The 26761-nt window shown below is 42.6% G+C and overlaps 2 protein-coding genes across 2 annotated transcripts; both read right to left on the reverse strand.

Moving 5' to 3' along the window:
- Nucleotides 1-1323: 1323 nt before the first annotated feature.
- Nucleotides 1324-18509, reverse strand: ITIH4 (inter-alpha-trypsin inhibitor heavy chain 4). Its single transcript, XM_058032249.1, has 22 exons — nucleotides 18435-18509; nucleotides 16374-16534; nucleotides 15884-15988; nucleotides 14796-14958; nucleotides 14604-14714; nucleotides 14391-14519; nucleotides 13406-13522; nucleotides 12661-12829; nucleotides 11561-11677; nucleotides 9907-10088; nucleotides 9328-9510; nucleotides 8617-8756; nucleotides 7863-8011; nucleotides 7411-7443; nucleotides 6746-6778; nucleotides 6254-6307; nucleotides 5926-5964; nucleotides 5341-5454; nucleotides 4529-4703; nucleotides 3005-3159; nucleotides 2154-2256; nucleotides 1324-1661 (listed from the first exon to the last, which is right to left on the reverse strand). The coding sequence occupies exons 1-22, from the start codon at nucleotides 18507-18509 to the stop codon at nucleotides 1586-1588; spliced, it is 2583 nt and encodes an 860-aa protein (XP_057888232.1). The 3' UTR covers nucleotides 1324-1585.
- A 2874-nt stretch (nucleotides 18510-21383) lies between these two features.
- Nucleotides 21384-24935, reverse strand: MUSTN1 (musculoskeletal, embryonic nuclear protein 1). The gene is made up of 3 exons (XM_058032018.1): nucleotides 24742-24935; nucleotides 21916-22036; nucleotides 21384-21718 (listed from the first exon to the last, which is right to left on the reverse strand). Exons 1-3 carry the CDS (start codon nucleotides 24748-24750, stop codon nucleotides 21612-21614), a joined length of 237 nt encoding a protein of 78 aa, XP_057888001.1. The 5' UTR covers nucleotides 24751-24935; the 3' UTR covers nucleotides 21384-21611.
- Between the last annotated feature and the right edge of the window lie 1826 nt (nucleotides 24936-26761).

Genomic DNA, 26761 nt, shown 5'->3' on the forward strand with positions numbered 1-26761 from the left:
ATTCCCTGGCCCAGAGCTTCTTTGCAGCAAGGGAGAACTGCATTAGCAGGGCAGCAGCTGCCTGGGAAAGCTCAGCACTGCAGTGTGAGTACAGCTCCCAAGCATGGCCTGGGCCTGACTGAGCCTCACTTAAAGCAGAGGGTGCCAGGTGAAAGCTGCCCCAGCCTTGAGCCACTGCTGCCTGCTCAGTGCTGATTGTACCCCTGCTGCTGGCAGCAGGTGACACACAGACACCCCACAGCTGAATGCAGGGAATATTTAATTTACAGCAACTCTGCTGATATAACCCTGGATCAACAGCTTGTGATTCAAACCCCAAGTTCATCTATCATGGAATCAGATTGTGAAGCCTGCTTTTGAAGCAGTGAAGTGAGCAATCTGGTACTTCCAGTTTCCAAATTCCACAGTTGGTCATGTAATTTGTGCAGCAAAATCAGCACCTTGAAAGTACAAGCAATTCACACAAACATATCTTGGCATTGTGTCTGCACAGTTCTTTCAAAAACCAGGCTTCTAATTACACAGTTTGTTTTAGATTATTGACTTTGGCAAGAAATTGTTTCTCTTTTAGTACATTGCTTTAAAATAAAAAGGTTTTTCCAGTAATCTATTATTGGCATGATAGGAAGAAACTTCTGCTAAACTGCCTATAATGCTGGCATGTTTACAAGTTCAAAGATACAAAGGAACTGAAATTCTAAAACAAAATAATTTTGGAATTAAAACTTACAAAAAGCAGAAGACTGAAACTACAGCTTGGATATCATGGGCAGAGGCTTCTGTGTGTGTGTTTACTCTGCAGTGTTACCTCCATGCACAGCAGGTTGGGTTTGAGATGTTCATTATTTGTAAAACATCTTCCAATGTTTGCAAAATGTATGAAATGGAGCCAAAAAAAGCTGCTAACTTTTGGGGTTGAAATGCAATGTTTTGCAATCAGAGGTTTTGCAACCAGCCAATGGCTGTTCTGCAGATGTTTCCAAAAGGGAGCCTCAGAGACTTTTGCAACAATGAACCAGAGCACAGCTGGTGTGGGTTTGCATCACCCCATTCACTGCTGATTCCATGAGCTTTGAATGGTCTCACAGAACAACCCCCAAGAGAGCCCTGATACAGCAATAAAATAGAAAATGAGAGACATGGTAAACTAACACTGCCTCAATCTTCATGGTGTTCTCACAAATGCGTGGTTCAAGAACACACCATCTATAACTGGATAAAGTCCTAGAGATCTATTACTGTTTGCATGACACATTTGTTGGCTTGGATGATTCCACTACTGATTTTTCTTTGGAAACTTAAGTCCATGTGTCCATATCAGACTGTGAGCTGATAATGTCAATTTTATTTAGTTCATTCACGTAAATCTTCAACAACAAAACCACATTGCAATTAGAAACCATTTTCAAATAGCAAACAAGCAAGGACCATTATATCTTGAAAGTATAATTATTTCAAGATAAAACATCTGTGACACATATATAGAGCAACAGTAAGGGTTTAACTGTGTGGTTTTCTTGATGAAAGTACCAAAAATACTTGGAAGAGCTTCATTTCCATAATTTCCTTCAAAGATTTTTTTTTCCTAGGGAGTTAGCTCTATTGACCAGCAGGAAACAGGTTCACTGGCTGACTCAAGCCTGTAATCTTTCTTGTACAACCTGAAATGAAGTCAAAAAAAGAGAAAATGTGATGTGATAACACAATCAAGGGGCAGGGTCAGAATTGCTCTGATGTGCAGATGGTATCAGGAGTCAGAGGCCTGGGTGGGCAGAGCTGCACCTCAGCACTCCCAGGACCTGCACACTCACACTGTTTTTTTCCCCATCACAGATGTGTGCTAAAAGCAGTTGAAGGATAGAAAATTTTCCTCATGGTAAATCCAACTGAGGGAACACTCTCCCTTTCCAGGCTAACAATGCAAGCTGTACCCCCAGGGTGTAATTATTTCCCCCAATGAAATAGGAGACTTGAGCCCTGTAGCATCACTTAAACAACAAATGCAAGCTTTTGGGAAAAAATTAAAATGCAAGTTATTTACACCAAAGAGGTGTGTCCTTACAAACACTCCCTCAGTTTCATTTCTTTAGATCTCTGATATTTGCTGATAAAACACATCTCAAAGCACACCCCCTCCCCTCCATATCTGGTACCTGGAAACTTTGTGCTCAGATCCAGACACTCTCAGGAGTCTTTCCACAGCTCTCTGATCATTGTTGGAGTTACTCCCAAATTGTGCTTTTGAATAAAATTGACCTAAGCAGCAGACATAGAAATTATTAAAAATTACAAACCAGCTGAGTGTTGTTGTTTGTTTTAGCCAAATGGCAGCTCTAACACCAGGAGAGCAGCTCTTCATCTCAGAAAACAAACCAAAGATCAAGTTTGGATACTCCATTAGCAAGATTAGAAAATTCCTGTTTCATCTGTGATCTGCTGTTATCCCTAACGCTCTCCACGGGAAGGTTCAGCCTTTCTCTGATGGTTTTTCACAATTATTTCTTCCTTGTGGTTTTTGGAATACAGAGCCTCTCTTTTTGCAAAGTTTCCAAAACAACTTCAACTTAGGTCCCACCAGGATTTTTGGAGTCAAGATGTTCAGGAGCAGCTGGCTTTCATTTCCTAACCATGATTGTTTACAATTTTTTGTCCATTATTTATAGTCTGTTATTTGACATCAAATGGATTTTCTGCATCAGTCATGTCATTCCACAGCACTATTGAGGTTAAGCCCAACTATTATTTCTGTCTTATTTTAACATCTTCTAAACCCACAATGGGCTACTTAAGGTGAGTGGAAAAGCATTGTGTTATCTGTTATGCTTTTAGGGTGAGACCTCCCCTTTTTGGGATTGCTGGGCAGTAAAAGTTCAATGTCCAAAAGGAATAAATTAAATGCAAAATTTCTCAAGAACTCCCCAAAACAAACTTCTGACTAGAGTCTCATTTCAGGAGCTGAGTTACAGGAGCATTCTTTGCTGCACACATCCATGCTGATACACACCCAGAACTCCAGTGACTTTGTCTGAAAAACGGTCGGTGTTCAAGAAATAGAGCCCAAGGAAATCTTCTGGAAACCTGACCAAGGAAATTTTTACTGTGACCGTATCAGGCAGCGATGCTGTAACACTCTTTTCCTTTTCAACTGACACTGTCAGCCTAGGAAGTAAATGACAAAGTTATTTCCACGAAGAATTTGAAGAAAGAATATGTATTTAACTAACTGACATTAATTAATCAAAATAATTTCATTTTGGCCTTTTATCTCTTTGCAATTGCATTTTTCCTGATCTGTTTGTAGTTATCTTTAAGGTAGAAAATATTGAGTAGAATATCTTTTCTCTCCGTGCTGCACAACGGGTCTTGCAAATATACCAGGGGACAATTTTTTGCTGATGAATACACCTTATTATTCATAATGACAAGAAATGCTTGGATGGGAAAAAAAAAATTCTCACCATTTTAATGAGAAAAAAGGTAGGCGAATAAAATAATTAATTTTTTTTAAATGAACAAGTAAAATTTTTTTTCTTGGGTATTTCACAAGTTTTTCAGATCTTGCCTTTCTTCTGACCCATTAATATTATTGTGATCCCAGGTGGTCTTGGAGAACACAAATGTCACTGTCATTTTGCTCCCTGCAGAGAGGATTAACAATGCCACCCCCAAAGTGCTGATGCAAGTGCTTGGGTGCTGGATTGAAGCAGGAGGATCATTCTGCTTGGCAAATTATACTGGGACATAAATCCAGCCAGCTCTTGGCTCTGTTTGGAATGCAAGGATAATTGAAAGCAGTTGTTGTAGGAGTTGTTATTGTCTAGAGCTGTGTGTGTGGGAGCAGCAATGCGTGTCCTGTCTGCCCCAGGCCAGCAGGGGTCCTTGTGGAGAGTTGTTCCAGCAATATAAAAAGGCTGGGGGAACCAGCTCCACTCAGCTCTTCCTTGGGGTACTGAAGGATCCTGCTTTAATTACTCCAACAAATGAGGTCTGCTTTTAAAGTATTCCTTCTCCGACAGTGGACATTAAGTTACAGACAGCTATTCCAATGCTTAATGCCTGCCCATAAAAAAATGTCAGCTTCCCAGATGGGAGTTATTGCTAAGACTGAGGGGAAAGAAAACCCCAGCCTGTGTGGAGCCAAGAGCTGTATAAAAGGGACAGTAAATGTCAAAGCCATCAGTGGCAGTGCTCGCTCTGCCCTGGAGGAACACAAAGGGGCTGCTGGTGGCACCAGGCTGCTCTGCATGGCTCCTTCCCTTTGGAACATAAATACATGAATAGCAGGCTGATGGTGCAGTTGTTCTGGTTGTCTTTACACAGGCATGAAGAATTAAAATTAAACTTATTTTCTTCTCCATATTTGAAATGGGGGATTATGAAGATACTCTGCTGGTACTCACACTGATATACTTGCTGGAGAAGGACATTTGGAAGCACTTACTTCAGGTAAATGGGAAAGGAGAGGCCTGAATGAACAAAGATCTGACACATTTTCAAGTTTAGGAGAAGACAGGGAGATGTTTCTTACCCCTGGATGGTGGAGGAGGTTGACGTTGTCCATGACAGCCAATTGTTGTTGTTATTGTGGCTTACAAGGATTGCACGAGTGTAGACATGGATTTGCACAGGGGGATTCACATAGCTGATATCAAACTGCACAAAGTGATTTATTCCATCTCCAAGTTTCCCCATCACAGTGAGTCCTTTAATACAAATGTGTCAGGTGATTCTTCTCTTAAGGTACAAGTGATCTTAATAAACCTGCTCCAGTTTTGTTACTGAAATGACTGCAGGGTCTCAAATCTACTTTTGTGGGACACTTCTGGCTTGTAGCTCCACATGCCCCAGGTCTGTGGTGGGGTCTCTAGAGCTGGTTTAACCCCATGCTTCCACCTCCTGCACACAGTTGCCTCTGTTCCATAATCAGAGCAGGTGCCTGGTGCCTGGGCCATGGCTCCTCAAGGACAGGACCACAGAAAATCTGCTGTGCACCCAGAGCATGCACCTTTCTGTTGGCACACAGGGACCATAAGGTTTAAGGTCTCTGCACCCTCCAAAGCCCCAAGGGCTGGATAGGAGAACACTCTAAGGACCAGGGAGGATGTAACACCAGGAGGAGAAGGGGATTCTCAGCCAGATATGTGAGAAGTGCCCCCAGCTGTTGCACTGTTAATATTGCCTAACAGAAAGGCAGAATTTACCACAGCCTCTCTGGTCAGTGCAAGGCAGCAGGTGTGAGATGTCTCTTCATGAGAGGGGGTTATTCCCAAAAACACCAACTGCACTCACAGACCCAATGACTTTCCTTATCTTGGTGTTGGGGTAATGTGGCTCACTCACCTTGCTCTGGATCTGACAGCAGGGGGACAGAGGTTTGTGCTCTCTCATCAATATTTAAGCAGATTCTTTCATTTTGTCTGGGTAATTGCAAGAGAAGTTGTGGATGTTCACTGGCTGAAAAGAAAGCAGAAAAATATCAGCAACAAAAAAAATCTAGCCTCTGTGCTGGATAGTTACAGCAGAAATAATTTATAGATTTATGCCTAAACAGTAGTTATAGCTTTTAAAGGACAGAATGATTAAAAACTAAGTAATATTGTTGAAAAGCATACCAGACACAGCATCTTGATATGAATGAAACCAACAGATTTTAAATACAGAGTTTACTAAGGACAAGGAGCACTTTAAAAGGATCAGGCTGAAGATGTGCTGTACTGCATTTCTTATATCCTTGAGCCACAGAGGTCTTCTCATGGAATACAGGGATACTTTCTACTTAAATGGAAAGAACTAGCCAAGGTTAGCAAGAAGTGGTAAAAGGTTTTCACAGAGTTGATGCAGTCAGAAAAAGCATTGTTGCATGGAGAAGTGAACATTACAGTTACATTAGAAATCGAAATGGGTGTAAGGATGTGTGTCACTCACCAATAGGTTGTGCTATTTTGGCATGTCTGAACCTGGAAACTGAAACAGTCAAAATTATTAAGAAGAGTTTAATGAAACATTTTTCTGTAAGTCAGCTGATGAACCAGGACAAATGCTTTACAGAAACCTTTTAACAGAGCTCTTCACTGATAACTGTGGAGAGCTTGGCCTAAGATGAGCTGTCCCAATGGGGGAAAAGAGCACAAGGATGGGCCTGTGCTCAGCTGGAGCTGTAGGAGGGTTTAGAGCTGTGTTTTCAAGGGTCACTGGGCAGTGTTGAATGCAGCACACCCAGCCCAGCCCCTCTGACCCCACTGTGAGCAACTACCTGTTGAAAACCTCTTCCTGTTGCTGCCACTTTGGAGCTCAGAGCGCCATCGATCTGAAAGAAAAGGGTTTTCCCAAGGTTTTGTTGCTTTGGGTTTATGCCTTGCACCTCCCTCCCCACACTTTGAAAGAGGGAATCTGTCCTGCTTGCTGTCCACTGACTCTTCTGGATACCCTAGGACTGGTGAATTATTTTGTTCTTAGCTCCATTTCTTTCAGCTTACTCATACATGCTTTTCCATATCTTTCACATTTATTTTCATGAGGTATATTCTTTTTTTTTATTCCTGAAAAGGGACCAATATTGTTTTCAAAAGTTTATAGTTCATTATAAAATATCTGAGGACTGAAATACATATAATAAAAACTAAATTATATATCAAGCGGGCATCTCCAATCCAACTGCACTTATATACAATAAGGTTGGTATGACCCTACTATGAAATGAACTTTATAGAACTATTCTGAGGAGAAACAGAGGAGGAGTACTTACCAGCAAGTCGCCCACTCCTCAGTGCAACCCCAGCTGGAGAGAAAAAAAAAAGTGTGTCTGTGTTTTACTCATGATTGCATTACATCCCTTAGAGGAGAGGTTCTGCTATTGAACTCCCCAGCAGCCCTTTGAAAGAGGCAGCTTCTAGAAACAGGGCAGCATTGTGATTCTCTTGATATATTTCTGTGAAAGAACTAGAACAAACCCAAGGTTCTTCACCTATAAAGTTATTATTCAAACAAATGCAGTTTCCAGAGAGGAAAAACATACCTGAATCATCCTCCCCAGGCAGTCCTGAGTGGAGTCTTTGCAGAGATGCTTCACACATGGTAGGAAGAAGCAGAAAGCATCATTAACACTATTGACTTGAAGAACTACTTTTCCTCAAGAGCATAGATAATTTTGACTTGTGAGACTTTCTGAATGGAAGATTTTCTCCCTCTGTCCCTGTTATCCACCTAAAACCTGCACAGACTGTAGCAGGCATCGCTTATAATTTACTTCACAGATTTTTTCCAGTCTCAGATACTTCCCTCTACAGAACAACCACCATGAACTCTTTTGTTTGTTTTGGTTTTTGTTTGTGTTTTTGTTTGGGTTTTTTTTTTTGTTTGTTTTTTTAGAGATTATGAAAATATGCTACTGGAAAAGAAGAAAACACTTACCTCCTGCTGGAAGTTTCCTGGGCTTCTCATTATCTATGAAGAGGAAGAGGGACAGATGAGTGTCACAGAGTCAACACTGAGTTACTTTACCCATGTGAACCAGCAAACTGGGACAAGGGCTTCAGGTGATGTTGTTTTCTGGGCTAAAGGATGGGTATATATAGCATTTGCAAAACTCTGACTGGGACCATGCTTTCCCCCCTACATTCATAGTAACAGCTATTAGACTACCTTTAGTTAATATTTAAACAAACTATTTTCCATTTCCATTGAAGTGATTGTTTCATCGCTTCACCTTTCAAAACAATCCTGCATGTTTTATTTTGAAAAGAAGCCAATCCCTGAACTCCTGCCTCTGATTTGCCTTGTTACATCACTATCAAATGAACCTAAGTGGAAGTCAACAGCAGTGACTCAAGAAGAGCAGAGCATTTCAGGGGGGCTGTTTTTACCTGCCTCAGTGGGTTTGTTTGCCAGCTCCTCCTGCTGCTGGGGTTTGGTGACCACCATGGAAGTGAGCGGTGTGACAAAGCTGTACCGCAGGGACAGATCCAAGGCTTGGGCCTCCAGGGCCTTCTGGTCCTCTTCTTGGGCTGAAATACTAAAGTCTGTGTTAATGATGGAGCAAAAATGTGTAGGGACTATGAACAAATCATCTGCAGATTCCTTCATGTATTAGCTGTGTCTCCTCAGATATTTATCATTGAAGGGTCAGTAGTCTTATGGGGATAACTCAGCTGTTCATGTGCCTGAAATTATGGAAATGCTTCATTCTTTGCAACATGTATGGTTTAAATACATAAAAGTAATAGGTACATGGTCTGTGAAGTATCTTATGGACATCTATATTGTTCTATTCCCTAAGTATTGCCATTTTCTGATCTACAGACAATATTTCTGGGTGTGCAAGAACAGCTCAACACAACCCATACAATTGAAATATATTTCATAGTCATTTCATGTAGAATGTGTTACATTATGTGTTCATATATATATGAAATTGAATGTTGTAGTGCTACCATAAACTGAAAGGCACTTCATGTTCATCATACAGTAATGTAGTATTCTCCCAGTATCTTATGTTTATGGTACCATCTGGAAAAATATTTCTGTTTCTTTGTATTTTCTGATCATATAACTTGTGAATAAGGAATTTGTGCTTTGAGAAGTTAGAAGTTAGTTATGTGAGGCATTAAAATCTCTTACGCTTTTTCCAGAAGCTGCTGAATGGTCAAGTAAGCCCACAGTCTCTCTATGAAATTCCCAAAGATGTATCTTTGCTTTTGGAACACTTGCTCCTTCTCTTTGACATTTGCTTCTTCCTTAAGAGTCAAGTTGCTCGTGTGCTGAAGTGGGAGAAAACTGACCATCAAAAGAACAGCTCCATAAACTTCAGCTCTATAAACTTTATTTATAGTCACATTATGAGACTTAATATCTTTCAGTACCAGCTGTCCTTCAATTTTGTTCTTTCCCATTGGAAAATGCATCCCCAAAGTATCTAAAAAGCATGCATTTTAGATTTCTATTTCTGCACTTGAAACAATGATGAAAAAAGGAGTTAATTAAATTCTATTTGAGCATTTTCGAGGTAAATAACTGAGATTTCCTACTTCATTGTAATGATAGAAACCTAAAAGTGCTTAAAAGGCTAAAATACTTGAATTTTGTTAAAGAATTAAAACATTTAAAATTTCTGTTTACTTATTTGTGGGTATTCTTCAAGGTTTTTCTTTTGTAGCAAATTCAAGAGAGAGTAATTTTAACAAATTATCTGAGAGATCAAACAATGAGAAAACTGAGAGCCCACATGTAACAAACATATACTAAACACAAAACACTTCTTGAAGCCTTCTATTGTGCCACAAAAGACAGAAGGGAGAGATGTGTTTCACAATTAGTAAACTAAACACTTACTGACTGAGCTTTAATTTCCACTGGCAAAAGATCCAGCTCATTGCTAATTTTTCCAGACACTATAATTTCAGATCCTTCAAAAAACAGCTTGAAATTGTTCTTGGTTAATCCTTCAATGGAATTTTCTGGATATTGCATTTCAATTTGCATTAATATTGGGGTAGCCACTTCTTGATAAAAGCCCTAAAGAAGAGCAGAAGGACAGAGAACACACACAAATGACAGCAAAGTTGTGCAAAGCAATATGTTGAATGTCTAAAGCCCCCTTAAAAAGCTTTTTCTTTAGCAGTGCAAGACTACTGCAAACTCAGAAATTGTCCACTTCCCCTAGACAATTTCTCTTTTTGTAGTAGAGAAATGTGTGAGTTTCCCAGTTTGTCTGAATGTGGCTGATTTGAAAACTTTGAGTCATGGATAACATGGAGAGTACAAATCCTCAGATACCCCAAAATTGCCTTCCTCCCTCAGCTGAAGTAACAGGTAAACTCAACCCCAACATTTAATCTCAGAAAATCTGTGATTTTGCTGCTAGAACTAGATATAAGCTGAGGCTTTCCTGGCACATTCCTTACTCCTGACCTGGAGCTGCAGGGCTGCATCAGCATTTTCGTAGATACGCCGTGCTATTCCCCCATTGCTCAGGGCCATTTTCTCCAGGAATTTATAACTGACATCAAACCCAAAGCCAAGGCAGAAAAGAGCATAATTCCCATTGATTGCTTTCTGAACGTTTTCTTGAATTACTTCCACATTTCTCTCACCTGTAAATGAAACAAAAACACCATTGTGGGTTTGGGGCTTTTCAAGTGCAAAAAGACTGCAGCAGGTTAATGGAAAATTCTGCCTGAAGTTTTTTAAAATAATTCAGAATAAAATACTAAAAAAATAGGGGATAAAATGCTAGTAATCAAATTGGAAATGAAACCACAACTCTGCATGTGGAATGCCAGAACGTGATTCTCCCCCCTTAGTGACTTTTATTAGGTTCTTCTGATGTTGTCATGGCTAAGTGCAAAATATTTTATAGGATTACAGGGCCAGAGGAGGTTTTTAGTAGGGAAGGGACACACACTACAAGTTAACAACATGAGGGATGGATACACTTCATCAAGCATTCAAAAGACAAGTGCCATCCATAAAAAATATGTGTGTCAATTGAGAGAAGAATGGATTAGTTAATGGCGCAATTCCAACAAACTGCCAATGAAGTCAGCCATGCTTCTCTCCCAGCCCCTTTGTGTGACAGAGAAAAAGATTTTCAGACCATCACCTTACTCCATTTGAGGAGCTGCTGATGGCCATGTAGTGAGAGCTTTTCCATCAGCATTTCCAGGCTGAAGCTGTCACTGTCTGCAGCAATACCATGGGAGCAGCTCAGAGTTTTCTTTTTTAGCTGCTTTGCTATGGAAGACAGTGTAGGCAATAATGCCTGACACTCCACCCTGGCCTGATTTCTGACTGCTGGATGTGGGGAGCACTGGAGACTCATTGTGGGTATGCTGGGGAGGCAGCACTGTGAGATGAATTTTATTAAAAAACCCAAACAAAATCAAGAAACCCCAAAGCAGAATGGCTCACACAATCTAAAAGGCAGAATGATCTTATTACAGGCTTACAGATGAAGTACTATTGCTGACCTTGGAGTGATGCTGGTGCTACACTAAACTAAGACAAACCCCTATTCAAGACAAGGGAGTTTGTGCCATTGCTCTGGGAGTTGCTTATTTCACCTGATAGCTCAATCTCAATCCTTTGGTTTGTGCTGTCACAGCTGATCACTAATTAAGACATGGCAAAGAATACAGAACAAGAAGCACCTTGAAAATATCTTAAGTTTGGGGCACGGAGGGGGAAGAAGCACAAGCAATATCTCTCAAATAGGACTGTACACAGTATCTGCAAAATGTCTGTATTTTGTCTCTAGGTATTTCACTTTTCTATTTCAGCTGTGTTTGGAATATCTCCAATTCCCTTGTGTTTATAAACTGGGAAGGCAACAGTATGCAGCAAAACAATTCCCAGCTGAAGGATGTGCAGGCATGGGCAGGCAGGCTGTGCCATCACAGCCCTCAGCAGAGCCCTCTCATAACCCCCCTCTCCAGATCCAGCAGTAGCTCAGCCTATGCATTCCAAAGCTCCTCTAAAACATGGGCTAGGTCTATCAATATTGGGATGCAAGTGTAACAGATAAAAAACCCCAGAAGAGGGAGGGCCGTGCACAGCATTCACTCACCAGAAGTGGGCTGGCCATCTGTCAGCAAGATAATCATGGAGACGCTGTGCTCTGGCAGCCCCTCGGCTCTGTCCAGCACGCCCACGGCAGCCAGCAGGGCACCATTGATGTCTGTGCCTGCAATGACAGCAGGCATTGCTCACCTCAACAGCAGAATCTGCAGAGATTGCTGCCCTTCATCTGCTCAGGCCCTGCAGACTTGTTTAAAGTTTTCTGCAGGAAGTAATCCTTCTGAGAGAGGAGGATTTAGGGACTTAGCCTACTGGACTTAATTACCGGGTGTTATATTGCTGCAGCAGTGCTGGAATATTCTCTTGGGAGGATTTTCCACACATATGTCATGGCAAATACAAACATGTCTAGAGCCATTAAAAAATGCTTAAGTAAATATACTGTCATCTGTTAACCTATATTTAAGAAATGTTTCCCTGCCTTCTATAAGAAATTAGAGAAAAGAGCTGAGCATGGGTGGGTTTATTGGTGTTAGTGCCTAGGGTAAGGAAACCTCTGCTCATACTGACAGTGTAACATTAAAGGGAGAAAGAGCCCTTGAGCTGTGCTTAAAACTAAATAATAACACCAAGCACACTGACTGGTGCAGCAACTGAAATGCCATGTCTGTTTGGCCTATTTTGTTTATATGGCATGGCTTACAAGGGAGTATGACTTTGGATGTGTTTCTTTTCTTTTCTTTTTTTTTTTTTTTTACAAGGGGACACTTGATATAAATAGAAAAAAAGGTCAGCAAATTGCTATCAAATGTTGAGTAAGTTGCCATTTTTCTGTAGAAAAAGTATGCTACCAAGGAATCTCCTAATTGTCTCTGTGATAAAAATTGGAAACAAAACTTTGTGGGTTTGGTTCATAGATGTGCTGTAAGCATCTCTTATGTACTATATAACTATATCTATCTCATAATGTAGTCACCAGTCTGACCACTCACAGGCTTTCTTTCCCACTCCTCACTTATAAGTTTTAAAAACTGACCTGCTTTGTAAGCACTAGTGGTAGCTCTGGGGCACTATATAACTAATAAAAATAATTATTTTCTAAGCAATTAATTCCACTGGGTGCATATTTGTGGCTACAAGCCCGTGTACCTCCCCTGGCAGTGAGAGTCTGCACCAGTGCTGCAGCACTGGCCACGTTCTCCTCAGTGGCTGGCAGCAAAGAGCTCTTCCACTCCACCACTTGGTGGTTGAAGGTGATAAAGCTGAAATGATCTTCTTGGCGGAGGTCCTGCAAAATCTTCAACAGGGCATCCCTTGTCTGTTCCAAGGAGAAAACAATGATTTTGATAATTTCCACTTCTTTGCCAGAACTGGGATTGAAATTACAGTGTAATAAGGGAGTTCTCTACAGGTCTGTTCCAGATGCAGCCCTATGCCTTTATTAAACTCTAATGGTATGTTTTAGGTTGGGACCATCAGAAATAGACAATTCACTTCACTTACAGACACAAAATCCAACCTATGAGGGCTGTAGGGGGTTTGTCTGCTCTCAAACAGAGCTGCATCCACAGTCATCAATAAACATAAAAAACAGATAAATCAACTCTCTAAGCTTCATTAAAGAAAAATATAAGCACAAGAAGTTCTGCAAAAATACAGATGGTTCTCTCTGCCTCAATGTTTAATATCTATGAAAATAGTTGTGTCAGACAAGAGTTACTCCTTAGTAACTTCAATATATGCATATGCATTTTCAAGCACTTCTGTAAGTCTGAACCTTTTACTGTGCACAAAACCAGTGTGTGCTTCCAATGAAAAATTCCCAGTTGCTTCCTCAGAAGGCTGGGGAGTGTGTGCCTGCTGCTAACAGAGGTCATGCTTTGAGGGAAGTTACCTGTTCAATTTTTCTGCCTGTCATGGAGCCACTTCGGTCTATAACAAAGATGACATTTTTGGGAAACACCGGCATTTCTTGGGGTGCAAAGTAATGGACAAAATACCCATTGACAATCTGAAATACAGAATGTGAAATCACCCATAAAAGTACATCTGAATAAATAAAGAATAAATCTTAACATTCTGGCACAGCAAGAAGTGGGGAGCATGCTCAGCATTCTGCTCTCTCGATAAGCCCAAATAAAAGAACTTAAATTAAAGAAAGTAAAATGTATTTCCTAGCTGGAAGCAAGATTGTCTGTAGAGAGAAAATTACCAGAGAGCAGCATGCATATATACATATATATTAGACATCTCAGTGCCATAAGTATGATATATGCATATTATCACTGTGTATCACATTACCTCTTTATCATTACCTATGAGTACATCTCTTAATGACTGTGGCTGCCACCTTTTAGCACACCCATGTATACTTCATTAGTGAAATGATATTGAAAATACTCTATTTTATTCCCTAGAATAGGCATCTGTTCATAAATATTTGTGAAGTTCCTGATGTATTTAGTTATTACCTCAGTTACCACAAAAACACAGAGACCAAGCATCATTTGAAGTGATATAAATCACATTACTCTAAACTTCATTTACAGGAAGCCACAAATACACTTTTAGAGGAGACAAAATAATAATTAAAAAAGACTGCAAAAAACCATCTATGAAATACCAATATAGATTGGGCATTTGAATAAAATTTGAACGACTGATTTTTTTTTTTCCTGAGTGATCCTTTTTTTCAATATACCTGGATGTCTCTGGGGATTACTGAGAATCACCCTCAGCTCTTGCTGACTGTGGATTAATGGGAAGAGATTTTCCTGTCATTCTTGGTGTTTCAAAGCAAATGTTGCTGTTTTGCTGATTTCACTTCACATTCATACTTATCTGTGATCTAAAAGCATTTTCATTTATATATTTTTTACCTGTATATCACCTGCAGTGGCTTCTCTCTTAACATCATAACGCACAACAAAATCACCATTGAGGAGCGTTTCACCAAGTTCAGAATTTTTCTTCTGTTGCTCTAGAGTTGGCTTAAATAAAATATGAGCCTGCAAAGCAATCAGAAAGAAATCTCTAAAGCAATATAACTTAGAGCAGCCCCTGGCAGTAACCTCTGGCAGCTGCTGCTTTACCTTGGTTTCGTTCTGCTCTTTGGTGAGCGCCTCAGTTAACTCGTTTGTCATGAATGTGCTGTCTGTCTCCAAGAAGTGAATGCCCTGGGGCTCGAAGATGTGCACGTCGATCTGGCAGCAGGGAAGTGAACATTTAGCTGTGCTAAAACCCACGGCACTGCTCCCTGCCCAGCCCTCCCCAGGACAGCTCACCTGGAAGTGCTTAACGAGCTGCTTGGGCCGGACCTTGATGAGCAGCTCGTACTTCCCCAGCTGCCGCTTCAGCAGCTCCTCGTAGGTCAGCTCAAAAGTGACTTTGCTGGCAGCTGCGATGCTGACAGACACGTGGAACTGCTCCAGCTTTCTGTCTGTAATTCTGGGGGGAAAAACAGTAATTTACCTTCTTGTGGTGGCTGCAGTTTGAAATAATTTGCACACTTTTATTGTGGCCCCTCCAAGGGGCCACATGGGATAAATTAAAAAAAAAAAAGAATAGCAGTAAATATTTTTCATCATAGAGAGGATTTTTTACATTGCAGGTGCTATTATGCACATCACATATTGAACATTACATTAACATGTCATGAGTGCAAGCTGAGAAATGGAGCAGAAACCCCTGCATACCTCAGAGTGAATACCTGTGAAGCACATATTAAATAAACCCTGAAACTGTGATATCTGCTCAAGTGCCATGGTCCTCTGTTCCTGCAAGGAGGCAGACTCAGCACTGAGCATCATTCCAGCATGGCAAGGTGCTCTTGAATGACAGTGACCAAGGCTGGATGGAGCTCTGAGCAACCTGAAAGGTGTCCCTGCCCATGGCAGGGGGCTTGGAACTAGATGATCTTTAAGGAGCTTTGACCCTGAGATTAGCTCAATTGGTCAGAGCATGGAGCTAGTAACACTGTGGCTGTCGGTTCGATCCCTTTGTGGACCATTCACTTAAGAGCTGGACTTTGTGATCCTTGTAGATCCCTTTCAAGAACATTCTGTGATCTGTGATTCAGTGATTCTGTGACAGCAAGTCCCAAGGCACTGCTAAACAGGGATGCTTCAATGGAGCCCATTGCAGGACCACCTATACATCACATTTATGTGAATTTATATATATGTTAAAAATACATATATATGCATATACACACACACAAAGATACACTGTCCCTCTTACCAAGAACCCAAGACTGAATTTCACTGATTTGTCCCCACTAGGATGAGGCTATGTCCAGGATTTAATCTGCCCCCAGCCAAACAGGAAGCCAAGGAGGGGTGTTGGGGCTGCCTTACTCAGAATAACAACGTACTTGACGAGGCCAGCGCTCTGTCTTTGTGAGACTGCTGAGTCATACTCGTTTTGAGCAGCAGCTTTCTCCTTTATTATTCCTGGGTATACTTCACCATCAATGGACCTGTTTGGTTTCCATGAAAATTAATTCATATTAGAAGGAATGCACTGGGGAAAGAAACTCAGCAGAAGTTTTATGTGGCTCTCTGGGCATGAGCAAGGGACGCTGGCTCCCAAATCCCTCCCCACCCAGGAGGATGCCAGGAGCCACCACCAGAAAACAGTCCTTGTCCTTGCAGAGTCTTGAGGAGGCTGGAGCAGGAGAAACACCACCACTGAGCACATCTATCACCCACCCTATGCAGCAGGCAGCCTGGCCCTGGGCACCTCTTACTACTTAGCCCCACAGAGCACTTTCACAGAGGACCCTCTTTGTGCTCCTTCTTTGAGCAGAAAATGAACCCCCCTCAGAGCTGCCTCCTTTACACTGCAGGTGAGGACTGTCCTACATGGAGAAGTTGGTGATGAAGGCTGTCTTGGGTAACTCCACTTCAAAGGTGGCCTCTCGGGACTCATTGGCTCGGTTGACGATTCTGCTGGTGATGACAGTGTGAGCAAATCGTGATGTGACCTTGCAGTCCACGTGGAGGCTGTATATTTCAACAGCAGGCTGGAAAAAAATAAACAGACTGAGACAAACAAGTAGGTTTTGCTCCCAGACCATCCTTACCTGGATGATGCTGTTGGAAAAGTCTGATGAAGAAATGACCTGTTAGAAAGCCTGGCTGGAACTGGGGAGGGGATTGTTCTGAACCAGTCTGCTTATTCCCTTCTCTGCAGCCACAGCCACTGTCCCATGCAAAGCCTGCAGCTACATCTGCATTTTGCTGTTCCACAGAGGATTCTGTTGAACCTTTTTCTCTCCTTGGGGTACAGTGAAGCTGCTGCTGCATCACCCCATGCATTGCCCAAGACTTTCCTCAGGAAGATCAGAAGCCTCTTTAAGCCTGACCCAGGGAAGGTCCCTGTTTTTTGTGCAACTGTTTATTTGCTCTCCCAGCTGTTGACTTTGCTTCCTGTTTTCCAGCTTGGTATCTTGTGTCCCACAGGATGTTTAGCAGGCTCAAAACCTCACATGGCTGTCCCAACCCCTCACTGGTTACACAAGCAGAGATGCCCTTTGAGCACTCAGGTTTCTCCTGGTCTGGTTCTTCCCTTGATGGCCAAAGGAGGAGGGCACCATTCTAGAGCTGCCTGGAGCACCCCAGAGGGTGGCTGGACTGAGAACTGCCTGGAGCACCTGCCTCATGGACACCTCCTTTTGCATTTGGGATGTCTCTCTAAAGGCCTTACCCATGTTCCAGCAGTGGCACTAAGAAAGGCTGATCTGGGCATCACCAGCCTCACAACAGTCCAATAACCGATTAAAACAAAAAAGCTCAACAACAAAGAATATCTTTGCACTTCTATTTTTACTTTTCCAGCCTCCAAGTCTTTTGAATGGCTAATTATCTTTAGCTATTTTGATAATTAACCTCCTGTACTTTGCTTGCCAATTAATAGCATCCAGCGGCTTCTCCTCCATTAGGACACTGGCTGAAATGCAAAACTTGGCTGCCCTGCCATACTCAAACCTGCCCATGGCACATTCAGGGTGAGGTTTTCCATAAGGAGCACCAAGCCCCAAGCTGTGGTTTGTCCTGTGCAAAATTTACCCAGTGCAGAATCTACTCTGCTGCCACGTGCCCAAGGGATGCTGCAGGGAGCAGCACCTGCATCTCCTGCACTTTAGGCTGTGGGCAGCACAACCCAGGGGTCAGTGGGATGCAGCATGGGGAGGAGCTTTGCTGTGCAGAGAGGGCAAGGAAGCAGAGAGAACCAGCCCCAGGCAGGTACCCACAGGCAGAGGCACTGTGGGCCCCATACACCCCATCTATGGCTTCCTGCAGAGCTCTCAGCTGCCCCTGAAGCAGCCACCAGGCCTGGCCCTGCCCCCCAACACCTGCCTGCATTTCAGTTCCACTTCACTCTCTTCTAAATAGGCACAATGGACAGAGAAATCTTCTGACCCAAAGCTTCCTCTTCCTCTCTAATATTGATGTTTTTACAATGCCACCAGTCACCACTCTGATGGTACAAAAGAGAGTTTGCTCGTCCAGCCAGTGCAAATAACTTTCTACTTCTCTCTTTTCCATTCCATATTTATTATTAAACACTTCTCAGAAACCTCCTGGCACTGCTTAGTGCTTGTTAGGTCCTGTGTCAAGATCCAAACCTCATCCAGGAGCCAAAGCAGAGTTACTGACCTCTCAAATTTGGAATCTTACATTCCAAAGGAAGAGAATCATCAAACACATCCACAAGCACCTCCTGCTACATTTGTACTACAACAACCCAAACAAACAATCAAAATGACCTTAAAAGGACCCAAAGCTCTAAAATCTCAACACAACCCACCCAAGTGTCCCTGGGAGGTGGTTACCAGAGGAGTTACCTGCACTGCCTGGCCAGTTACCACGATACGACCGCATCAGCAAATGAGATATTGATAATAAAAATAGAGCAAATACCTTCTGATCATTAGTTTCTGCTAACACTATGAGTGAGGAAAAGACCATCAATGCAAGCAATGCTCTCTGCTCCATTTTGGAAAAAACCAAAATTTCAAATGAAATCTCTATTTATCTTAATCAGTTAATGAATAACATGTACTTGGCGATATCATGTAGGCTTTGAAGAGACACAGAAATGTAATATTTACCCATTAAACATAGGGTAAAACTTGGACTTGGTTAATGCTTATTTTTCCAACAGATCTTTGCTCTTAAACATTAGAATTTTAATGTTTCATAACACATACAATTAGGAATTTTCTATATTTTTAAAAAAATTAGATTTCACTGTGTCACGTGAAATCCCTTGGGCAGATGACTTGGTCTGTGCAAGAAGCTGCAGGAATCTCTACCATATTCCACAGTAATAATTGGAAAGAGCACATCCTTAACATTATCACAAGCACTTCAGAGATTTGGAGATTGCCAGGGCAGGCAGCATTCACATGAGATATTACAGCTGATGGCTTTCTCAACCTTTGTGCCTCTCTGCCCAGCTGGCCATGATCCTTGGTAGGTAATGCCATTTATTATCATTATCATAAATTAACACAAAGATCCTGTGGAAATATAAGCGTCTGTCTTTTCTTCATGCCTGTTTTCCAAAGTTTCCATGTGGAGAGCAAGCTTCTAGTGGTCTCAGAGTTGCAAGGAGACACTAAAGCACAGCTCAATAATTTATTACTTACCAGACATCTACAAGTTCACTACAAAGAATGTGCTAAGCACAGTCTGGTCTTACAAGCTTTGTGCTTTAAGTAACTTTTAAAAAAATAAACTTACTCCTTTCAGGCAGACTGCTTATACTACTTGCAAATACCACATCCTTTATGGCAGGACATGTAAATATATATCTTTTAAAGGACAAAAAAATTAAACTGCAATACATTCTAATAACTTGAACAACTCATGTAATGCTTTAATCCCTTAAAATACACAGGATTAGACACTTAGTGGCCTAAGAGCTGCAAGAGCCAAAGCTTTAATTAAGTGGATCTGTCATCAGTTTTCAAATGCTCATGTGTAAGATCACACAGATGTTAAAGAGCTGCTTTTGTTGCACAGATTTAGGCTGCAGCATCAGCTCTGCCCCTCACATTTTTAGATGAGGTCCACATTAAAAGACAGGAAGACCAAAAACAATGTCCAGTCCTTATTGTCACACTTGGAAGCAGCACAAGTAAATGAACGTGACAACATCCTGGAAATAGAGCTGTTTACCAAACCCCCTTCTCTGGCAGACACCTTACTTGGCTTCCCTGTAGAATCCATGTGGACACAGAGGCTTCTGTGCTTTATTAAATCAGCACCAACATCTCCAAAGCAGGGTCTGAAATACAGCACCACCCTGTCCTGCTACCCCACCTGCAAACCTGCAGGTCAGACCCTTGTACTGCAATAAGGAAAGTGACAACATTTTGCCCTACTTGCCCCTTGCCATCATTTCTAGAACTATTGAACAATCTCCTTCCACCTTCTCAACACAGGTTAATTAAGGAGGGTTTGCTGAACCCAATGCAAAGGCAGCTCCAGTATTATCAGGGCAGGAATTTTTTCACTGTGACTTTTTTCATGCTCTAGAAGGATCTTTCTTGGGAAAAGGCTCTGCCACATGTACATACCTGTGAGGAGCCTGTGCTCCATGGAGAAATTGTGCCCACTAAAGTGAGGAGGTGGGGCCTGGGCTGCAAACAATAATCTTTTAAAGTGAAAAAAGCAGGCCAAGGCAATGCAACAGCAATATCTTTAAAGAAGCTTTCCCCTTAAAGCCAAAGGATTTGCTGCTGCCTTAAGTGAGCTCCTCTCCACAGCCTCTCTGGGATTTGTGTGGGCATTGTCAAATTTTATCTGTCAGGTGTTTAGGACACAAATGCCAAATATGATGCATTTCATGGTGCACAGAGAACTTTGGCATCACTTTTACTTCTTAATCATGCCTAGTCTGTGTAAAATAAAAGTAGTTTATTTAACTAAGGTGGCATCTGACTTACCATCCCCAGACTGCAGAGACCCAGGTTGTGTGGGAAGCATGGCAGGCGCCCACAGAGGTTCCTCTGTGTTTTAGCACAGATATCCAGCTGAGAGGAAACACTCCGGGGTTTGGGAGAAAACAGGTCTGCTGTTTAATGCAGTAAATTAAGAAGCAAACAGCATTGAAAAAAAGCCAGCTCCCCCTCAGAGTGTGCTGGTGTTGTACAGAGACACTCATTGGGTTCTCATGTCCACGGTAAGGCAGGACATGGCGGCTGGGTCTGACACCCCACTTCTCCTTAGATCCAGTGGGACAGGAGGAAAAAGCCGCTGGGGAACGAGCTGAAATCCCTCACTCGGTGCTGGGGCACTCTGAGAGCCGTGCCTCTGTCCTCACAGCTGAGCTACATAAAGGGAAATGGCATTGATGCCCAGAAGGGTGTGAGGGGAGAGATATGGGGGAGAACTGTGAGGGAAACTGTGAGGGGAGAGTCACGAGCGGCAAACCGTGAGGGCAACTGTGAGGAAAGAGCCGTGAAGGGAACTGTGAGGGGAAACCGTGAGGGGAGAGCCGTGAGCAGCAAACCGTGAGGGGAACTGTGGGGGAAGAGCCGTGAGGTGGAAGCTGTGAAGGGAGAGCCGTGAGGGGAAGCCGTGAGGGGACAGCAACCACCCTGTGCCATGCCGCCACCGTGAGGGCCCTCGCCAAGGTGTCGCTGTAAGCAACACAGATCGGGGCGAAGTCTCCAGGTTTCTGTGCTGCCCCTTTGATCAGCTCCTCCTCAGATCCCCTGGTGTGAAGAAATTACACTGACACTGTGTCATCAGGGTATTTTTTCCTTGCATTTGACACACAAAATCATTGCCTGTAGTGCCAAAGTGCCCACGGAATTAATCTGAGCCCTAAGTGAAATGAGTCACCACAGTGTGCCAAGCTGAGTCCAACAACCTTTTTTATTAAACAATTATAGCAAACATTATCCAATATATAGAAAGAAAGCATGTAATAAAAATGAACATGGAATTTTACTCTTTGACATGAGTATATTCACTACTTAAGGACTTACAGTAGAAATTAGCTACTTGAGTCTACTTTAGTGCAAGGAAGAGAAAATTTGAAAAATGTTACAACAATCATTTTGGTGAGTCATGTCCAGGTCACCGTCAGCCAAAGACGCTCTTGGCTGGCTCATCCTTTGGTTTCTCAAAGACTGTTTCACCCCCTGTCCGAGCCCCGCTGAATATGGAAGGTGCTGCAGAGCCCATTTGTTCTTAGAAAAGAAAACCAGGAGAGACAATCAGTGAAATACCACCCGAATTCAAGGGAGTCAAATTAGTGCTGCTGAAATACATATATACATTTGATAAATACTTCACTTGTCCACCAGATGAGGAACCCTTTTACTTGAAAAGGGCAATTAAGTCAATGTTTTACTCTGCTTAATTGCTTCCAGTCGAGGAGACTTACCACACTGCCTCATCACTTGGTAGGTCTTAGATTTAATTTCCTGGTTTTTGGCAAGGTTTCCTCTGGCTCCTTTGAGGTCTTCTTCCTTCACTGGAGGACGCTTCTTTTTCACAGGGGCTGGCTAAGAAACAGACCCTCACATCAGTATTTTGTTTTCAAAGCACAGGGAACAAAGCTGCCTCCACCCAAAGGCTACAACATACAGAGTTGCTAACACAGCATTTCACCTATTTCAGTTCTGAAATTACATACTCAACTACTTCAGATCTTCCCATAATTACAATTCCACTGCCCTTCCCAAAATCAGCTACCATTCTTACCGCTCTGAAATTGTCTTTTTATTGTACAGCCTTTGAAAGAGCAATGAAAGAGCAACTTAATAAAAAAAAAAATCGTAGATTTTCTCTGTCCACCCCTACCAGCTTATTCTGCAAGTACTGATTGGTAATTCAAGAACCTGCCCAATATTTGGAAAGGAAAAATCACTTTATTACTAAATTGGGCTTGTGTCTACTTACTAATTCTTTGGGAAACTGGTCAGAGAGATTCCAAATCTGGACTTGGCTTAAGTTCAAATAAACACTTGACCCATGGTTGATCATCTTAAATTTAAGGAACAAAAGGATCTGAGCACTCAACAGGGCTCTCTACTGAACACATCTAAAGCCCTGGATTTGGAACCCAAAGAAGGAGAAGGAAACCTAATACAGAAACAGATGCATCATCAGGTGGTGCTCTGCTAAAGCCAAGTACTAATCTGTTCACAGTTTATTCCACTACAAGGAAATAGGGATAACATTGCTTGATCAGCCTACCCCATCTTTAAATTACTGCCCAGTCAGACACAACACCACTCTGCAGCAGCCAACACCATAAGCATTCCTCCATCAGTTTATTATTTCATGGACAGATTTTCAATATCCCACCAGGCAGCCCTCATGGCAAGATTCAGGGGCACAGGGATATGATCAAGAGGAACAGAAGACCCCCACACTCCAACTCTAATAGATTTGCACACTGAAAGATCAACAACAAACTTCTCTGACCATCACTACATACACAGGGCTTCTGATATTTGGGTTCTGGCACTGGTGGAGCCCACTCAGGCACTGCCTGTGAGGCTAAAAGCAGTTGTGGAGGGAAACAAATCCCTCAAGGCTGGAGCAGCGGGTCCCAGGGAGCCTGCAGAGACAGTGCCTGCATGGCTGGCTCCTGGATGGGTGGGCTGGCCCCACTGGAGCCTTCAGCACGATTTCTGCCTGCTGCAAATTCCTGGGAACGCTCAGAATAGCTCACTGTCAATGCCACTCGCATGTGTTGTGGGAAACAAAACATTTACGAGATCTCTGGGGAAAAAACTCATGAGTAGCCAAAGCAAGCGAGGGGAAAGGGTGTCAGCAAACCCTTCAAAATTCACAACACCTCATGCATGGCTGTTCAGCTGGTGAACCAAACATCCCCACAGCCGGGAGTCACCTGTCCTTCCGGAATGACAACTGGCACATGATGGCAACAGTCCCTCATGCCCATGGCACGCTCCACAGGCAGCCAACCCAGGAAGGGGAAAAGCCCCTTGCTTTAAGAGCAATGTGAAATCTGCAAGGATCCTTCACCCATTATTGGTAACAGACACTAACTGTGAGGCTTCTACCCACTGGGCCAAGGGAATTCCTGGGGACAGGGTGAGGAAAGGTGGCTCTTGGCATGCACAAAGATACAGCCAGGCTGAGCAGAGCTCTTGAATGTCACCCAGTTATTTTAAAATAAACCATCTCATGCTTTGATGGCAGAGGATTTTCCAGCAGGACAGTTGCTGTGGATTAGTCGGCCCCAGCTGAAGAGCAAAGCTGGTGCACAGAGAGGTTACGGTGAGCCAGGGCCAGCAGCTGCCACTGTCACAGCCCCACCACTGCTAACTGCTGCCAGAATTTCTGAGCAGGGGCTGCCAGGAGCCATTCCTGGCACGGGAGTGCAGCCTGTGCTTTATCTCCTCCTGTCACAAGACAGAAAGTGCTACTTTACAAGACATACAACTGGGTTTTAAGTACTATTTTCTTTGGAGAAAAGAAAATCAGCTGAACTGAGTTACTCTCTATGGCTGAAGAACTGTGCTCTCCTACTCTCTCTGTGTTCCTACTCTCCATCACACTACTCCTGTAAAACTAATGCTGAGGAGAGCTCTGCCAGGCACACACAGCTTGTGATGCAAATGTAACATTTACCTGAAACCTCACCATTTCTGAGCTCGTTTCAAGAGCACTTTGAAACACTGACTAATTGGGGCATGCATTAAAGACAAACCAATAGTTATAAAATCAATATAAAAGTATTCATTTTATACAAAATTTCAGTCTCAAATATATTATCCTAACCCTTAGAATTTTCAGTCCCACTCTTTTCTCCTGCATGTTAATGCACTAAGCTTTACACAGTGACATTTCAGCACAGCCACCTCTTTGCAAAACAGAATTTCAGAATCACTGTCTGAGAAAGTGTGTTAGAAAGGCAGAGATTCCTCCATCTGTGAAACATCCCAACGCAAAGCAGGGGAAAGGATTTTTCCCTTTCTACACAAATAAAAATATTTAAGGTAAACCAGAACATTTTAAAGCTAAATTAATTAACCATGTAGAGAGCAGCTGCTTTCCTTCCTAAGTATGCACTTGTTAAAATATTTTAATCACACAAGTCACAGAGCAGCAAAGCTGAATTCACTGGCTAACGGGAGGAACTCGCTAATAAGCTTTTCCAAGCACAGCATCCAAACCAGCAGCAGGTTTGCCAGGCGCTGCTCCGAGGGCTGGCAGCGCACAGATGTCCCCGTACCTGTGACATAACTGCGGTGCTCCCTCGCTGAAATCCCTCCCAGGTCGTTCCCGACTTTGATTAAATCCAGCCCGTGAGCTCTGCGAGCGCCTGTTGTTTTCCTGGACTTATATAGAGCATCCGAGTGAAGTCAGGGGCTGGCTCATGTTCCCGCAGCAGCGCGGGATGGTTCGGGTCGGGGCAGGCTGTTGTTGTCCGAGGTTTATTCCTGGCGATGACTCGGGCGTGCAGCATTCACCGCGCCGGGCTGACGGGGGCAGCTGCGGGGAACCCGGGTCCCGCCAAAAACGCTGCCCGGGGAGTCCGCTGGGGAGCTATTTATAGCTTTAAAAGGCAAAATGTTGTTATGGACACAAAATTGACTCTGAACTCTCTTGGGGGAGGGAGGGGAAAAAAAGGAGTGGGCATTGCTTTCCCAGCATAACAAAAACATGTGTTCTCTAAAGATGATACAAACCTGAAGTCCAAAGCATAACTGTGCCCTGAATCACTTGAGCACAGGGATCTTTAACAGGAGAGTGTTTCATGTCTTTTGGCAAGCTAATAAAGTAGGGTATGGTTTTACCCTTACAGCTCTATCTCTGATCATGCTCCAGTGCTGGCTCTTACACAACTGAGAGAGTAAAATCACCTTCTACTTGCAGCACTATCAGCAAGTTTAACCATTTCACCCACATCTGTACAGGAATAGCTTACTCAGACACAGATAAACTCAGTGTTCCCCACTGTACTTGCTGACAGCAGGAAACCCTTTCTCAGAGCTTTGAATATTTGTTCTCTAAACAATTTTTTAATTAAGTAAAGCCCTGCCATCTCTGAGCATGAGTTCTATTTTTCAGTACTGGGAGAGGTTTGAGTAGGAGAATGCTTCCCTTTTGGTTTTTTATATGAAATCTTTACATTAAAAAAAAAAAAAAATCAGCTTCTGTGACTGCACTCAACACCTACAAAGAACCAAGACTCCAGCCAGGTGGGTTAATGTGAGAAGGGCAGGCATAGCAGACCTCCAAACACCTTCCACTAGAGAGATCAACTGCTGTAGTGGTAGAAATCTGCCCTAGCCTTTCCTCAGGCTCTGCCAGTGCTTTTAGGGTGCAGAGAAGCACAAGAGTAACAAAAATTTGTTTTTCACTATGAAAACATGACATCAGACCACAGCTCCAGCGCTGTACGAGCAGGACTGTGGGATCTGTTGGCTATGAACTACTCCCCAGGCCTCCCAATGCCCAAACTGCCTTTAAGCTGAACTCTTTCCAGGCCTGAGATCTTCTCCTTTATTGGGGGAATTATTTGTAGGCTAAAACGCAGCTTGGATGTTATGCCCTTAGCTATTCCCTAGCTTTATTTTCTATTTTAAACCCATGTCTTAGTAATGCTTAGAAGAAGCATTTCTGCAGAGCAGCAGTGCCCTTAGTAGGCCAACAAAACAGAAGAATAAAACATTGACCTTAGAAAAAACAGATTTTTTTTCTATTGTACAAAGCAAGTTCTCTACTAAGATGTTTCTCTACAGCCCCACAAGCGTCACTATTCTATTATGACAGCAAAATAACATTCTGCATGTTTAAAGCAAATATTTAGAATTCAGGACACTGAACTATTATTTTCCCTTCAACTTTCAAAATTGTTTCACTTAATTGGTACTGCATATTCCTCACTCAAAAGCAACAGAGTTGTGCTTTCATAGCAATTTAATCTATACAAACAAAATCAAACCACTCATACCTTGCTTGCCATTTGGGGCAGGTGAATTGCTTAGAGAGGCAGGCAGCACATCCTGGGGTTTCTAGAACATCCCCAAAACCTGGAGAGTTCTGTTCTCTTCAATTCCATTTCCTAAACCAGCACAAACATATTCTTGTATAGATTATGGGCTATTTTTCCTCACAAAGAACCCAGCCTAAATCAACAGTTACTTAAATTTTAGAGTAGACATCCTGTTCACCTGTTTGAGGTCCTTGAGATCTGTTAAATGGTACATAAATGACAATGGAAAAAAATGGCTCATTTATCCAACAGT

The sequence above is a fragment of the Melospiza georgiana genome, chromosome 11 (assembly GCF_028018845.1).
Source record: "Melospiza georgiana isolate bMelGeo1 chromosome 11, bMelGeo1.pri, whole genome shotgun sequence".
Taxonomy (NCBI): domain Eukaryota; kingdom Metazoa; phylum Chordata; class Aves; order Passeriformes; family Passerellidae; genus Melospiza; species Melospiza georgiana.